At 37.9% G+C, this 18,825-nt stretch overlaps 1 protein-coding gene across 1 annotated transcript in view; it reads right to left on the minus strand.

Annotated features, from left to right (window-relative positions):
- The window catches only part of asic1b (acid-sensing (proton-gated) ion channel 1b), a 248,612-nt gene extending 230,037 nt beyond the window's left edge, over positions 1 to 18,575 (minus strand). Inside the window, exon 1 of the mRNA XM_067415507.1 lies at positions 17,266 to 18,575. Within this exon, the coding sequence (XP_067271608.1) occupies positions 17,266 to 17,630 (365 nt within the window). The 5' untranslated portion in view covers positions 17,631 to 18,575. The remainder of the gene's footprint in view (positions 1 to 17,265) is intronic.
- Between the last annotated feature and the right edge of the window lie 250 nt (positions 18,576 to 18,825).

Raw genomic sequence — 18,825 nt, forward strand, 5'->3', positions numbered from 1 at the left:
AATATATTTTCTTTCTCTTTGTATTTTTATATCAATATGGTACAACATTTTCCTGTTCAAATCAATGTGATAGACGGGTTAGATCAAAAGTAATCTAAAAGTAATCTTAAATAGTCCGATTACATTACCTTAATTGTACTGTAATGGATTACGTTACTAACTTTAATTTTTGTCATATAATTTGGAATTATTATATATATATTCTTTTTATATATTATACATAAATTCTTCCAAGAGCAAATGATCTGAGCTGTTCTTCACATTCATTTTATAACTATATACACATCTATATATATATCTTACTGTATGACAACAACTGTGTCTAATTTTATTCCTCTGAAAGAAGAGACATCTGGGAAGTTTATATATAACTGAAACTCATAACACATTAACGTCTAAAGAACAACATTTTCACTTGCGTGATGGGTTTAAAAAATAATCGGAGGTATTTGACACACCATCACATCTCCAATGTGGATAACACCAGCTAATCTCAACAACAAACATCTCATGCAGAGCTTCTGGCAGCCTGAATTAAACACACTACAGACTTAAGACCATTAAAGTACAAGACAAATATTGCCATTTGATTCAACAACACTCTATTATCGACTGGTTTTCTTGCTTTTGTCCCATTAAAATGAACATCCCATCATAAAAAGCATTCAGATGTTTACCTGCTCTTCATGATTGATCTGTCATTGGTATATTCTTGTTCTCACACAGCTTCACATGTACACAGCTAATGCGAGAACATCTATTGTTTTTATTGTAAGGGAGGGGCGCCATATGACAAAGGGAAGTTCCTGTTGAGACCCCTGCTGTTAATCATCACAAGTCAGAAAAATACTGTCAATTAGCCGGGGAATTCATCAAGCTTGAAGTCGATCTCATTAGCTGGAATTTCATAAGTGGCTTGTTAATCTTCTCCTTCAAACCAAATCATTTTAATTCCAATCTGACAGCCATATTTCAAATCAACACAAAACTTTGTTCACATGCCATTTTAATTACAAAGCGCCTACAGGTTATTTAACGGAGCAAAATAGGGGGCGGGGCTTCAGTGACATCATCCGAAATGGAATGCCGTTTAATTTTGATAGAAAACAAAAAATGTTTTATCCTTATTCTTTTCCTTAAAATGGCATTTTAAAACATTGACAATATCATTTAAAAAAGCTAAATTATAAGATTAAAAAAATCTATTTTTTACTTTGTCAAAATTGTCAGTCAAAATGATAAGATAAAAAGATAAAATTATGAGATAAAAAGTAAAAAGTATGACTTAAAAAAAATCTAAATTATACGATTTTGTATTTATTTATTTATAATATTTAAAATTCAAAATTTCATTTCGACTTGAAACTATGGCATAAGGCACTTATGGGATTAAAAAGTTCAAATTTTTATGTCAATTATGATTTACCGGAGCATTTTTTCCCCTTGTGATATATGAAATGGGCTTCCATTAAACAATAAAATACTTTTAACAATCAGAAAAAAAAATATCTTTTAATTTTGATAGAAAAATTACAAAGACAAACTTTTTTTCCCTAATTTTTTCTTTAAAATAACATAAAAAATAAAAATAAATTGACAATAAGACCAAAAACATACAACAACAGAGTAAATTGTAAATTTTTGACTTAAAACGAATCATTAAAAACCTCAAAAAAATTAAAAGTGTTAAGTAATAACAATTTATGGGACTTTAATAATTTTTTTTTAAAGTTTGGAATGGCTTTGCAATTTTAGAATTTTAAGAGCATTAGAAAACAGATTAACACAAAACCTTGAGACAAGATTTTTCCAGCTCACAATAGTTTCTCGCTCGCTCTCTCTCTCTCACTCCGCTCTTGGTAAAAGTGGCAAACAGCCAGAACTAAATTGAAAAGCCTCCAAAGGCTCTTTGGACATGATTCTGTGAGGATTTCCTTCCAGCTTCTCCAAGACACTGTTAGCACCTCACAAAACCGGGAGGATTTAGGTGATGACAGGTGGTCTGGATCGGGTTAAGGTTAACATCATTATTATTTGCGCCAATATCCTCTGGTTCGTCACCTGGCGAGCGCAGGAGTGACCGCAGCTTACTAGAGAACCTGCTCACCTTTTATATCTGGCTTTGCTAATCACATCCACTGAGTAAGGTGGACCACAGCTCAAGGTTAACTCAATTTAAGACCACCGACTTCGTCATCTCTCCTTCGACGGCTGGATATTTTCAGACTCTAAGTAAGCGCACATCGAGATCTGGCACGGACCTGTGATCCGTGATTTATTCACCTTTAGAGAATATTGAATTTCGACCGGCGGCCTGTTACAGCTCTCTTATTAAATGCCTGCTGGGAGCCGTTCGCTTAGCGCTCATACGGGCGAGGCCTATCTGTGAGCGTGAGTAAAGCGCTGTTTCTCTCTGTTAGACTGAGAATATGCTCGTTTACAAAGCAGGGTGACACTGGAGTGCAAATTGAGAGTCTTTGCCTCAACACTGATAGCTTAGCATGTAGCTGTTGTTTCATTAGAAAGTCTTGAAGCCACCCAAAGATTCTATTTTCCAGTCAACTACTAAGCCTCTAACTCAAACACTGGTGAGAGAAATCTAATCTTTTATTAGTCAATGGCTAATAACAGGCTTTAGTCCCCTAGAATAAACATTTAGTCACAGGAGTGATTTACTCGCATTGAAGAGGGTTGTGAAATGTTGTTTAAATTGACAAATAATACATTACAAATATGCATTAATTTTGACATATTACAGTTAAAAGTTTTTACAGAGTGGATGTGTGATATCTCTAAAAGTCTAACATAAATTATAAAAGTCAATTTCTCTGACATAAGGGAAAAAATCATGCTCTGGTAAAACATTATAAGATGAAAAGTTTAAATTATGACTTTTCAAGTCAAAATTATAACATTAAAAAGTCTTAAATATGACATAAAAAAAAAAATTACTTAGTCAAAATGTGTTATAGTAAAAATCATAAGATTAAAAAGCCAAAATTTTGATATATAAATCTAAATTTCGATTGAGATAGTCATAATTATGAGATAAAAAGTAAACTATGAGATAAGTCAATTATGAGGGAAAAAATCTGAATATAAGATTAAAAGCCGAAATTTTGACTTGATATACATTTTTTACAATTAAAAAGTCAATTATCAGATAAATCAATTAAGAGATTTAAAAAAAATCTAAATTATAATATTAAAAGGTTGAAATTAGATTAACAAAATTGACTTAAGCCTAAATTATGAAAAAGTAATAATTATGATATTATATATTATATAATTATGAGATACATTTTTTTATATATAACCTAGCAATTATGAAATAAAAAGTTATAACTATTAGGTTAAATGTTTTACCTTTTATGCCATAATTTAGACGATTTTCCAGAGCATTTTTCTTTCTTATGTGGCGGATATGGGCTTCCATAAGAATACTCTTAACAACCAGGACAAAAAAAACTCCATGCTTATCTATAAACTTTCAGAATATAGAGGAATAAAACTGTGACATTTATGATTTACTGTAAGAGAAAAAACTCACAGCATTTTATATAGTATAGATGCAAACGGGTAAAGTGTAATAAAATAACTGCTTAATGTTTTCTTTCCCCTCATCTGAAAGACGAAAATTATTGGAAGCAAAAGAAGTCCAAATTCTCAACATTTACCGAAGCTAGGGTGACCAGGACACAGACATTTTGGTTATAGATAGTATTTTGTAATATGACAATTTTCTATCCACTTTGAGTATCTCATTGCCAGGGCGAGTGTCCTGGTTTTCAATAATCAAAATATGGTCACCCTAACCAATGCATCAAAAATCAAGTTTTGCCTGTAGTCTTAATACAAGCCACTGAGAGAAGATTCACGGCTCAATCTATGGTCACAAGGTTCTCCGAGGCTCCTGCACCTTCCCCTGATCTTGCTAACTTCCTAACTTCATTCAGACTCACGTCCTGATGATGCCATCAGGAAGCAGATGCCGCCAGAAATTCAACCAACTGAGTTAAGATGGTGCTGTTTCTACTTCCTCGGCAGCTGCTCTGCGTGTGTGTGTGTGTGTGTAAAGTTTTAATATTGCCCTGCCAGAACTCCCTAAAGTAATCAGCGTGAAGCTCTGTAAGTGGGGTTGGGAAAGGCGCAACTGGATTATGGGCCATAAGCACTTTAATTTTCCAAAGATGGTATAACAAGCGACAGAGCAACTTCCTCATCGCTCTCACAGTGCCACGGCCGTGCAGAATACACGTTAGTTTTCCTCGAGCAGACTTTTCAGATTACAGGAGAGGCGACGCGGCTTGATTAAACGCCACGGCGCAACAAATGCGCCGTTATTGCGCATTAACTCGGAGAATGAACCGTTTGGGAAGTCTTGAAAGTTCCCAGAGAGATTTAAAGTAAACAGCAGGCAACAATGTTGTCATGTTTTAACTAACCGAGAAGGGATTACTCCCATTATGCAGTTTGGTTGCGCATTATAGCGTTAAACACATGCGGCGCATGTAAACACTGTGTATTAAAGTGCAATCTGCACAAACAATTAGGATCTGCATTTACATAAAAGCCATGCATTTCCAGGCTGATTTATGCTAATCCGAGAATTTTTAAAACAGTGCTTTTTTGCCCACACAAGTCAATGATGTCCTATGTTTGATTTAAACAAGCGTGCCATATGAACCATGAAAAGTGAAGCCGAAGCGTCTCGATCGCCCCCAGGTGGGACTTAAACAAGCTAAACAATCCAATCCACTTCAAATACATTTTTTACAAAGATGGTTTCTGTCATTTTTGGCAGTTTTATAACGCTGATGTTAGTTTAAGTTTGCATTCTTTAAATAAAGTTTGGTTTTAGTTAGTTATTTAATGCTATAAATGTGTGTGTGATGTTATGATTGACATCAAAGTTCCCGAAAAATGTCCGTTGGTGCCTCATTGACTACATCACTCAGAGCCATTTCACGCTCACAACTGCGCAGACTCGAGACTCAAGATGTCAGCGCCACATTTAGACACTAGCAGCTTTACTTTCTTCAGTGGAAGAGAGTGAAGGCGCGTCATCCATCTTTTTCTTTACTGTCTATGGTTTTGGACCCCATTGACTTTCATTATACAGACAAAAAAAAATCAAAGTTAAAGCGACACTATGTCATTTTTCCGTCTGCTAGAGGGCGCCTATTCAAAACAAAGGCGTAGTTTGATGACGCCGAAGTTTGAGCCCAGAATATTGGGACACGTGGTCTTCACCTTACAGCCTGTGGAAAAGAATCGGGCAGAAATCATGTTCATGGATGCATTTATTAATGTTACTGTAGTGTGAAGAAGAGCAGGACCGAGTGTTGTGGAGATGAGCACGGCCGCTGGAGAGATTGTTACGCAAACACAAGCCTCGTGAGCAGCGGGACTTTTATTATGACGGGACACAGTCGCCGACGCCATTTCCTTTTTTCCGGTCATGAGTATGAGGTAACGCAGCTCCGTTCATCATATTAGATACATTTAAGTGTGTTTAAAATTATGTTCTGACGTTACTCTGTGCGTTCGCTCAGCGGCTGCTGTGACACTTGTTCACACTGCTAAGAGTAAAGTGTTTTCTGTCAAATAAAACTTATTGAGGGTAACGCAGATATGACGCAATTGAACGACAACTTCCTCAGACGTCCCGGTTCCTTGGTTAAAATAGCAATTCTCTCACAATTTACAAATTTGAGATATTGTAAGAACTCAACTAAAAAAAAAAATATAACATTGGCCTGGTGGTTTTTGGATATTTTACTGCAAAAATAATACATAGTGCACCTTTAAGTTTACTTGTTTCTTGCTGATGTTTGATGTTGAAAATGAATATTAGGTTAGCCAGTTATTTTGCTGGTGTAACTGGCTAATCTGCTGGGAAACCAGCAAAACATCACACTGAGGACACTTGGTTGGTTTCCATGCGACTTAACCATGCTTACTTTCTGAAACCATACATTCAGTCAACAAACGACCCTTTAGTCATGAAACCACCCTGATCTGTTCTTCCGCCGGCTGTGTTGCCGTTTCCAGGCTGTGAAGTGGCACAAAGCATCAGAGGAGCATTTCCCCAATGCAAAGGCGCGAAATGACAGAGAGTCGGTGAGCATAGCGGGGTCTGAATATCAACACAGAACCGCCGCGGTTTCACAAACAGTGCTAATTACATGGGGATAAATCCTTGTTTATCACATGGCTTATGAGACACCAGTTAATTGCTTCAGCTTGTCAACCCTCCAATCCCTCTGAAGCCCCTCAGCTCCTGGTCGCTACGCCTCGTCTCTTACTGCAGAAGCAACACGACGAGTTTCTCGCCACATGGCAACAGGAAGTTACACAAAACACAATGGCTTTGTTATTTGCAAACGCGTCAAATGGTTGTTTGACATGCCAAGGGTCTGCAACCAATTAGATTGCATATTTAAAATGTAGTAATATAATATTGACTAATTCTTCAGAATAGCATAAACCCTCAAGGAAATAAAGGTTTTATGAAGAGAGTTTTCACAGTGATGCCATAGAACAGACTATTTTGGTTCCCCAAAGAACCTTTGAGTTAGGAGACCTATTTTTTTTATTAGTGTGAAGAACAATTTAAAACAAACAAAAAATCTGCTATAAAGAACCGTTTGTGGAATGGAACTTTTATTTTTATTTTCAATGTAGCATGTCCACTTTATGCATATTTTAGATATTTGCAAACGTGTAGCAAATATCTAATATCTAGCAAATATCTACAAGCGCAACACTGGATAAACTACAACCACAAGTAGTTGCAACATGCAAGTTATCTTGACTTGTTATTTCGCAAGTTACAATACAATTTGCAAAATGGAATGAAAATGCAAAGTAACTGACATAATGTGATCCGTTTCTGAGATAAACAATATATTTACGCTAAGATATAGTGTAAAAATAATGGAGGGCAAGACTTGATTTCATCTGGAAATTGATTGGATCGTAAAAAGTAGCTGTTAATATAATTGGTTAATAAGATGTGTCTCACCAAATTGGCCTTCATTTTGTCTAATGTAGAAGGTGGCGAAGAAAGTCATTTTTTTATTGGATGGATGGATGGATGGATGGATGGATGGATGGATGGATGGATGGATGCTAAAAAAAGAAATAAAGTTTCATTGGGGTTCTATATGGATCCCTAGCATTCTAAACTCAATTGTAAACTTTAAGCCAAAAGGGTTCTATTTAAGGATAAATGTCTTAAATGATTGCCGAATACTATCATTTTTAACAGGTTATTTTATTTTTTCTTGTAATAAAGTATGTTTATAAGCTGCTTAATTCCAAGTTTTTAAAATAAAAAAACTAAAATGCATAAAATGATCCAATAACGGGAAAAGCCAGGTTCTACATACTGTATGAAGCGCAAAATGAACCATGTTCTTCTGAGAGTGTAGAAAGAAAACTGTTTTAGCATGTTAAAAACAATGTCGATGATAACATTTCAGGTGATTTTTTGGAAAGCCCCCAGCTGTGTGTAAAGTGAGAACATGCTGACAGGCGGGGGTCGCGCTCGCGATTCCTGTGCTGGAAAATTGAGATTGTTCTAGTGACATTCTAATATGTTGTACAGCGGTTCTCTCTTACTGAGCCTCAGGCAAAACAGTATGCTGGATCGATAGGCCAAAAACTGCCAGCGCAGTATGGGGAATTGTTTTTTTTTCCCGGTGAAGTCGAATTATGTGCATAGATATGTTTGTGGGGATGTGGTCAGGTGGATGTGTTCACGTCACGCCGTTCTTCTGCCGCGCTGATTCACAACAGCAAAGGCAACAGCTCAGACTGAGGGACGAATCGAACAGTGTCCTGCTGTTGTGTCCATCAGGTCTGAGACCTGCGCAGAAGAATATGTGAGAAATAGCTCAATGAAAATAGACTTCACACCTCATGGTCTCGATCTTTTCCCAGTTTCCTTGGATTTCCCTGTCTGTATGCATCTTGGACTGATGCTATCTGGGTTGTTTGCCCCGTGGTTTTGACCTTCTACCTGTTATTTGGATTATGATTGGGGATAACCAAAATAAAGCTGCATTTGGATCTTAAACCTGTGGTACAGACAAGTTCATAAACATTAATCAGCATCAAACTTCCAACAGAACATTCAATTTTAGGGTGACAAATCAGATAGCACAGTGACAGTAGCTGGATATAAACATGTCATCAGTTTTACTGACTTTGCACCTTTTCAAATGGTGCGATGTAGTACCTTATTCAGAAACACCTCATATTTTAAATCTGTTACTCCACTCTCGTATATTTGCTATGAATGGGAATTTACTACAATGGCAAAAGCTGTTTTTAATCTCTTTGCTTTTCTGAGGTCAAAAAGTCTCATGTGGGGGCCCTGGAATGTTTCCTAATAGGGGGGCCTTGGGGGCAAAATGATGAGAACCACTTTATCTTCAGGAAACACACAAAAATGCTGAGAACTGCTTAATCTTCAAGAAATACACAATCATACTGTATGCTTAATGTTTTTTTTTTTGTTTTTTTTTTATCCTTTCCGCAACTAGACTAAGAGACTGAGAGAGAGTTAGAGAACCGTTAAAAAACTATACAGGGGCTAAATGTGTTCTTTATATGACAGTGGTGCTATATAGCACCTTAACCACCCCAAAGAACCGCTGAAGAACCACACTGGGCTTAACAGGTTCTTTATATGGTAACGGTGCTACATAGCACCTTAACCACCCCAAAGAACCACTGAAGAACCCCACTGGGCTTAACAGGTTCTTTGGTAATGGTGCCATATAGAACCTCAATCACCCCAAAGAACCACTGAAGAACTGCTGAAGAACCACACTGGGCTTAACAGGTTCTTTATATGGTAACGGTGCCATATAGCACCTCAATCCCCCCAAAGAACCGCTGAAGAACTGCTGAAGAACCACACTGGGCGTAAAAGGTTCTTTATATGGTAATGGTGCCATATAGCACCTCAATCACCCCAAAGAACTTCTGAAGAACTGCTGAAGAACCACACTGGGCTTGACAGGTTCTTTATATGGTAACAATGCCATATATCACCTCAATCCCCCCAAAGACCTGCTAAAGAACTGCTGAAGAACCACACTGGCCTAACAGGTTTTCTATACAGTAACGTGCCATATAGCACCTCAATCACCCCAAAGAACTGCTGAAGAACCACACTGGCCTAACAGGTTCTCTATACAGTAACATGCCTTATAGCACCTCAAGCACCCTAAAGAACTGCTGAAGAACCACACTGGGCTTGACAGGTTCTTTAAATGGTAACGATGCCATATATCACCTCAATCCCTCCAAAGACCTGCTAAAGAACTGCTGAAGAACCACACTGGCCTAACAGGTTCTCTATACAGTAACGTGCCATATAGCACCTCAATCACCCCAAAGAACTGCTGAAGAACCACACTGGCCTAACAGGTTCTCTATACAGTAACATGCCTTATAGCACCTCAAGCACCCTAAAGAACTGCTGAAGAACCACACTGGGCTTAACAGGTTCTTTATGCGGTAACGATGCCATATAGCACCTCAGTCACCCCAAAGAACCGCTAAAGAAACAAGAAATACTTAAGAACCATTTTTTTGTGTGTGTAAAACTGTCAACTGAACAAACTGTTGCTCTATCATGGCAGTAGTTGAGCTTAAAAAAGAAAACCGGCTGTAGAAAGAGTTGTTTATGCTAATGTTGCATCCCTTGTGGCAGCGCTGAACTTGAATTGAAAAAAACGAACTTGAGTTGAGTTACAAATTGCTTTCTAATAAATTTGAAAACACAACATGATTTGCATTTGAGCTAGCGTGGCTAAAAGCATTTGCACTCCCGTACTTGCATAGAGAATTATTAAGGTCTTAAAGACCCCAGACTCTCTGAAGCTTGAACATGCAATCTGTCCACTTTCTGTCTCTGCACACTCATTTCACATATTCTCTTACCCTTTTATTCTAAGAACTTTTCAACATTCAAAGCTGCTCTATCAAGGCCATCAGCATTAAGCATTCACCTGTTAAATATTTCACTTGGCATGTGGAAAGAATAGAACTGATTTATCAATAAAATAAGCAGAAATTAACTTCGGTGTTAGTTAATTGTGTGCCAGCAAACACAAAATTAAATAAATAAATTGAACTGCTCCGGGTGTTTACCCTCACCAAAAAGACACGTCTGAAACGGAGACAAAATCTGAAAGAAACGCAGATCAACTGATCTCATCTCAGCCTTATGAAGACGACACAGATCCAACGCTCTTTGAAGATGAGTCAGTGTCTTTAAAAGATCTTAAAATGAGATGAGAAAAGAACTGACAAGACTTAGATGAACCAAATGTCAATCACTGAAATCCAGACTCTTCCAGGTCACATGTCAACTACATTGTGCACTGCACTGTAGATATTCTATGGCTCCTACTCTTAAAACATTTTTATAGTATGCAGTAGAGACAAATGTTTCAAAAAAGCTGCAATTAGATGATAATTACAGTAATCACATGACCTTACAATGCACTGCACCACTTATTAATAAATACAGCATCGCTATTACTCTCATTATGGTCAAAGATGAGCAAACGGCAGAATCTAATTGTCAAGTTAAGATTTGATCAACATAAACAGGGCTTGACATTAACACCAATCAACCTGACAATTATTTCAGCAGTGGTGTGTAACATGGTCGCTCCTACTAGCCACTTAGGTGGGTTCAATTTAATATACATTTTTCAATCGTAGTCTTTTAAAACGGCATATGAAATAAGTGCAATGTAGTGTTGTCAAAAAAAATTGATACTAATATAGCTTAAACAGTTTCTAATACTCATTTTCTACTGAACAGACACACAATACAGCTGCTCTTTCACTCTCTCTCATCTCTCCCACAGCAAATGACACACAAACTAGGGGTGTCCATGGTTAACCGATTAACCGTTAAAAATTGCCTAACCGAGTGAAACATTTTGCTTGGTTAAGTGGGTAATTTTGCAATGACGTGCTTTGAATTTAGTTGTAATATATTTTTGCACCACTAGAGACTGCCAGAGCGCTCCCAGACATTTGTAATATCCACAAGAAGAAGTCATGACCAGCTTTCTAACATAAAGCGGGCAAAGAAAAGTACAGCGTGGGAGCACTTTAAAATTGAGAGTGACGGGGCAAAATGCAAGTATTGCAATGCAGTGCTTACCGCATTTTTCAGGCTATAAGTCGCTCCGGAGTATGAGTCGCATCAGTCAAAATATGCGTCATGAAGAGGAAAATAACATACGTCGCACTGGACTATAAGTCGCATTAGGGCAGAAGCAGAGCGGGAGCCGCACGCGCTGTGCATAACGGAGCAGAAGAAAGAAAGTTTGAAGTGAGAAACTTGTGAGGGACTAGCGTAAAGCAGAGGTTACTTTAACTGTAATGAAGAAAACAAAAAAAGCTAATCGCGGACTGAAAGCAAGATGGCCAGAGCTGAAGGGACGAGTCCACAGATGCTTGAACTCTGCCGGGAGAGGCTCAGCCTCACGAGTCAAACGCTGTGTGAATCGTTCTCGGCTGCATATTTTACTACATGCCCTAATTGTGCAGGCGCCCTCGCGGCCACTCGTTGCATTGCTCGTGAACTGGAGCGCATCTCATCCTAATTTAACGAAACTCAGCGTACGCCTCACAGACATGAAATATATCTTAAGAAAACTTGAAATGTCTTTCAACAATTTAAAACGAAAAGAAATAGGCTACTCTCTGATTATGTAATCCATGATGTGCATTTCTCTCTATAGGCGCGTTCACTACGGAGATGGCTGTCGTCAAATTAATAAACTAAAAATAATAACCCTGACGCACACTATGGTTAACCGAGTATTAACCGCTAAGGGCCTCGGTTAACGGTTAATGAAAAACTTGAAAACGTGCAGCACCCGCCTCCTCTCACTCGTTGTCAATATTGCTGGTGTTACAGGACTTAAAGGTCCCGTTCTTTGCGTGTTTTCGAAGCTTTGATTATGTTTACAGTGTGCAATATAACATGAGTTCATGTTTCGCGTGTAAAAAAGCACAGTATTTTTCACACAATTTACTTATCTGTACAGCGTTGTTTTCTCTCTCCTAAAAACGGCCTGATGATTTCCTTGTTCTATGAAGTCCCTCCTTCAGAAATACGTAACGAGTTCTGATTGGGCCAGCGCTTCCCGTGTTGTGATTGGACAGCAGATTAGCGCACTTTGCCCGGAAAGGTCCTGTCTCTTACTATAACGGGGAGATGCAAGCGCTGAATGCGCGCTCTTCTCCACGTGGGAGAGCAACAAGACCACGCCCCCATTTTGCGTGTTCTTGTGGGCGGAGGGTTCGTCAACAAACGGTTCTAGTGACGTCATTCCTGAAGGAAGTGCAGGGCTGTAGTCCAAACCGGCTGTTCGCTGTAGGCTTTGAAAGGGAACTTCTGTTAAATAAAATATCTCGCTCGGTCTCGCAAAGAGTTTTTATGTAAAGACCATAAAAACGCATGTGTAACAGTATAGTGGATATGTGCGTCAGATCTTAAAGTGACAGCTGCCTAATATACCTGCTGTCATATAGATAATAATTAAAAATATGGTATCAATGACAAAACTGTGGCCAGTGAAAATGCTGAGAACACAAATAATCAATATCACAAATACACAAATAATAATCAACATGAACAGAAAGACCGAGTAAATGTGATGACGACAATGAACTGAAAAACACAGAGCTTAAATACACACACAAACCAATCAACAAAATGTATAACAGACAGGACCAGATTATCCTCTGGGCATTATGGACACATTATTGGGGCCCAAGTGAGGGGAAGAATTTTTTTTTTTCATTGCCAATAACAGAGTGTCCATTTGTGTAAATAACCTGTCTTATTGTCAAAGAAAGAAAGAAAACAATACATATGCCTCTTAATGTCTACACTGGCATAGGCCATAGGGAGTGTGGCGCCTGAAAGTTACTTTTTGATGTTTTTGATCCGAAGCCGCATGAATTTTGCAGAATTCGCTCTCCTTTTACCCCATCCCATATCTGATCAGAAAGGCATTTATATTTCTATAATAATGAAGAAAATATTCTAAAAGTGGAAATAAGTGCTCTAACAACTTTAATAATAAAGTGTGTATCAGTTAGCATTAAGAGTAGGTGTACTGAGGGCTTTATAAGGCAACATCCATTTAATAATTTTAATAAATATAGTCATTTACAGTGTTATTATTGCATCCTGTTAATGCACAACAATACTGAGGTGCAAATAGTATCTGCCACTATTTATAAGTAAATAGTATCTAACAATTATTTTGCACTTATTGCAAAGAACTGCAACTTTTATATAGTGTAAATAGAATATATTGCGATTTTCACTTTGTGTCAATAGCATCTATTGCTATTTGCACTATATTTAGTTGGCTTTAGTTGGTTTAAAAGACATTGTGCCCAGGGGCCTCTGAATTCTTAATCTTAAACGTGTCAAACACACCCAAAACAGAAACAAACACAGCCTTAACAATTACCCTTACCAATTACTAGCACTCATACAAAAAATATCACCAAGCAGAAAATTAAAAGGGGGTATAGATAGTCGCCTCTTATATAAAGTATATCTGCAATCATTAACATATAATGCTGCTCAGATGTGACAGACTAAAGTGCGGTGGTCTCAGGGCATATTAAATTTAAGAGCATCACTTTTGCTTTGGTTGTGAATGTGAAGTGATCGTCAGTGAAGCTTCTCTAATAGACTCAATGGAGCCGGGATGACATCTGCTAATGAATCCCAGAGAGAATAAAGCAGGAAAGTTCTGCCTGTCATGCCACGATAACTATCGGCCTGAGCTGTCACTGCATCTTACTCGAGGCCACATCAAGAGCCCTGTTAGATCTTCAAACAATAGCATGAATATTGCAGCTTAGGCTAGTTGCATCCCACTTCGCATACTTGTGAATGAAAATGCATACTTTAAAAGTAACGAGAAAGTATTTTTTTTGAGTATATTGTAATGCATTGGGATAAATTGTGAAGCCATTACATTAGCTGCGTTTACATGGACCCTAATAATCCGACTGTAAGCAGACTAGTAGCAAAATCAGAATAAAACTACGTCAATCAGAACGAATTAGCCAAATCTGATTACAATTTAATTTGGATTGTAAGGGGTGGTTTAAACCTTTTCTAATCTAAGATCAAGAGGCCATGTAAACTCTTGAACAGATTGAAACCCAAAACTGAAGTTCTGTGCAAGTGCAATCGCACCAAGGATCATTTTTATCCAACCAAACATGCCAAGTGTGAACACATCCTATGTCTGCTCTACAGACCAAAAAAGTCTACAAAGAAAAGCAGCAATGTATTAGAATAGTGTTGCATGTCAAAAAAAACAAACGATTTAGATTTGAAGCTTATGACATAAACGCACACATCAACCCGATTGCTTTCTTTAGCGTTCATGTAAACACTATATTTGGATTCATCAATCAGGATGAATTTATTCAGATGGAAACACAAGGTGTCCATGTACATGTAGCTATTTAAAGTTGATACCACAGAGCGCCATTGCTTGTGTGAACCATATTTATGCATTAACTGGTAAAGTCATTCTGTTAATTTAACAGTAATTTACTGTGATTACTGTGTGAAAGGAACTATTGATACTCGATACCACATACCCCTTTTTTGGGTTTACACTTGGTATTATGATGCATTTTAGTAGATCAGATCGGACAACTTGGACAAGTGTAAACAAGGTATAAAATATTTTGAGTTTGTCCACTTTTAACTACTTCCAGAGTCAAAAACGCATTAAACTGGATTGCTATTATAGTGTAGACTAATGACCTAACCCATAAACATAATGGTAAGCACGCTATCCAGATGGGATTTAAACTTTGTCGGCTGAAGACCAAGTTTGGTTTGAAGACGAAATACGTACCAAACACAATGTTCTCTCACAATTTATGATTTCCAACACACACTAACAGTGTTCTGTGTGGTCCTGTCAAGAACAGAAATAAAAGCTGCAGTTCTCTGTGTTTTTTCGTCATCTCCGGTCATGTTTAAATGTAAATTGCTTGTGCTTATTTTGTCCATTAGATCAAAAGATCTGAAAAAAAACTACAGTTACCCACCCATAGACTCTCATGCTCCAAAAAATCAGGACAGAAATGGCTGAAATTGGTCAAAATAGACAGATTAAAACACCAGGTGTAAACAGGAATGTTTCTCCATCTGTGATCTGATTGACCAAAATACATCTTAACACTAAGTGTAAGCATTAGAATCTAGCTAAATTCACTGCCTTAAAAGGTTATATACTTTACATTCCTCATCATTTGACTGCAACCTCAATCGCAAAAAGTGGATAATATTAGCCCAATAAAGCAATTGTATACTGCATTCAATGTACTATGATTTGGGTTTCACTTACTGTAATTTTGCATACAGTTTAGGAAAGATAGCATGCAGATTGGTCATTAAGGAACATTGTTGGCTGTGTTTGTAAGTGAGGAGTTAGTAGTGGAAACTTTGCCTAGATGCTCTCACAGTTCCCATGGCAATTTGGTTCCCGATTGGTTGCTATGTGCCATCTGTAGTCATATTTCCTTAACTATGCCTTTGTAGAAAAGATGCGAACAACAAAGTGCTTTAAAATTTTCTTCAGTGCCATATAATTCCCTCAACTGACACTGAAGATCACATATTTCCGATGTTATTCCTATAGTCAGCAGTGAGGTTAAATGGGGAGCAACTGAAGATGTTTGCTTTTGAATGTTTCTTCTGAGAAAGAAAAAAAGTGGGTCCACAAGATATCTCAAACCAAAATCTGCACACAAAAGCAGAAACTCCTTCTTTCCTCATTGTGTTTACTTTGACCCTAAACTTGGCTCATTTTAGACCTCTAAATGCTTATATTAACAGACCAAACCAACATGTCAAAGTACGGGCATGTTGTTTCAATCTCCCATTGACATACAAGCTGTTTATTCAAGGATAAACATTACCTCAGAAAGCCTTCGAATAGTCCATAAGGTAAACTAGCAAAGCGAATATTAGCCAAGCGTGACTTTTCAACGAAAATCTAAACCGACATCAATTATTCATTCCTTCCAAAAGTGTTGTTATTGGAAAGCGATAAAACAGATTGTACTGCCAATAGAGACACCGATGTGTTCGATGAGTTCTGGATGAGCTCAGACCGCTGCGTGACAATCACAGTCCTGAGAGAAGAATCCAAACTCTGAGCAGAACTTCTGCTTCTCTAATGGATGCACGTTCGCCACAAGCACAACACATGGTGCGATCAGTTACATCGAATCAATGATGATTCACTTCAGCCCTCGCCGGGGCTTTCAACACCTGAGGGGATGAAATCATTTTTCATTTACAGACAGGCAAGTCAACCCTCTAACTCTTCTTTCATTTTGAATGAGGCACAATGTTTACAGTTTACATTTTCAACTCCCATTACATCTAAAATACAGATTCAGAGTGTATGATAACAGTCAGATTCTGAAACACAATAGAAAATCATACTGACTTGAACCTTGAGATAAAACGGATATCATTTTGTCTCTGTCAACAAGAGATCTTTTCTGTTTTCATGTTTAATAGCTTTTCATAACCTTCTGTATACTTTAGATATTGTGTGATATTCCAAATATAACCTTTATAACCTCCTCAATGAAAACGACTGAATGTTTTGCAAAGCCATCATCCTAAAAAATGGATAGCAAACATTTAAACAAGAGTAAATAAAGAATAAACAACGTTCTTAAGTTAGGCTATTTCTCAGACGTTTTATAAGTGTTGAGACAACCACTATCAAATATGATGGAAGCACAACCCTAATTCTGAGAAGTAAAATATGTTTAGATGTTCTCTGAATTTAGAAACGTAGAATTTTATTAAAGTTCAAAGTCTTCGTGCTTGAGTGTTATCATAAAAAAACGACAGCAGGGACAACCACTGAAAATAATTGTTCACGTAATGTGACCGTTTATTATTGGCTAACCATAACCAATATTGCTTGGTAGCCTTTTTTTGTTGTTGTTGTTGTTGTTGTCATTCGACGTTGTTCTAAAAATATAGGATGTAGTGAAGTAGCATATTCTCCAACAAAAACAATGGACATATACCCAATTTAACCTTACACATTTTTGCATCAAAAGACAAACAATTCCGAGGGACAAACTGTGTCATTTTCGTACAAATGTGTCAATATAATTTGTTTTACGGGAAACATAACTCACCTGCCGTTTAAAAGCGCGAGCAGCTCGCCCGCGTGGTACAGGTCGTTGCGCGTCACGCGGCCGAAGCGGAAAGAGTTCAGGTTGCAGAAGGTGATGGCAGGAAACACCATCATTGGTGCCGAGATCTCGTCCAGCTTGGTGACATGAGGATACTGAAAGTAAAACTTGATGCGGTCAGCGCAAACAAGCACCAGGACAGAAAATGACCCCAAGAAAAACAGGATCCAGAGGCATCGTTTGATGCACTGGCGTTCATAACTGAACATATGTGAGATGCCATGGAGCGTGGACCTGCTGGCAAAAACTTCAATGGGTGCGGGCCGCTCACAGTCCAGGTTATCGTCAGACTCGGTTTTAATATCCATGGTTCTTGAAGTTTAGAAAATCTCTGAATGAAGCAGGGGCATATATTTAGTCTGGAGGAGGTTCACGCCCTCAGATGGTCAGTTGATCTTCATAAGCATGTGCATAGATCAATCTGGTAGACAGTACAAAGCAGATAGACTACAACCATCCATGTAACATCTTCACGATGGCCAGCGTTCCAGCAAGTTTTTGCACTATAAAGTGAAATGAGATCTACTTCTATGCGATCTCAAATGACGTTTGTTTATCTAAGATGTATTCAGGATCATGTAAAATAACATTTCTAACTTGGATAAAACCAGTGACGTTAGATATTACCACATTAAGCGCATTTAGACTACTCAAAAAAGCGATAAAAGAAGAGTTTCAAGAACTCAACCAATAATACGAATTGTTAGTCCTCGGGATCTTCAATGAAATAACTCCGTAGTTGCGAGAGTATCAATTTATTGTCCAGGCTATCCTCCAGTCGAATCGGCGCAATTTACATAAAAACAAGCGTGATGCTTCGCCTTCTAACTACTGTCATTTATGTACATGCATCCCTACAAGGTGTTATAGAGAAGAGAAACGCTTCGCTCGATGTAAAGAGAATATCTTCACATCCCTTCACAGCACTAGACACATCCGCGTTAACAAAACGGCTCGGATCGTGTTTCCAGCTCGATACAATAAGCGATCCGCAATCCAACTTCACCACACGCGCTGGCATCAGCAACACAGATGCTCTCTTGATGTTGGCATCACTAAAATGTCCCCCTCTTTAATTAATGCAGCACGACATGCGTATCCGTATCAGACAAAGTGAGTGTCGGGTCGTAAGTTATATAGTCCCCGTCCGTCCAGTCCCGTGGGTTGGTTTGGATGTGGACAGACACGTCAGGAATGCACGCTGCACACTGCGACGAAGCCTCCATCCAAGTGCTCTACTGTCGGTCTGAGCATCACTGTCTATATGACCTGACTATTTCTTAAGAGAGAGAGAGAGAGAGAGAGAGAGAGAGAGATATTCCGGTATTTATGATTATTAGGCTATATTCATGTTACATCAACATACATCAAATATGTTTTATTATGTTAGGTTTTATTATAATTGTATAAACATTTTACCTTTTGTTCTTTAATAGATCTCTTTTTGTATGGCTATTTCTTTTTCAGTTACCTTGTAAATGTTTTATTTTATGTTCTTTGAGG

The sequence above is a fragment of the Pseudorasbora parva genome, chromosome 14, assembly GCF_024679245.1.
Source record: "Pseudorasbora parva isolate DD20220531a chromosome 14, ASM2467924v1, whole genome shotgun sequence".
NCBI classification, from domain to species: domain Eukaryota; kingdom Metazoa; phylum Chordata; class Actinopteri; order Cypriniformes; family Gobionidae; genus Pseudorasbora; species Pseudorasbora parva.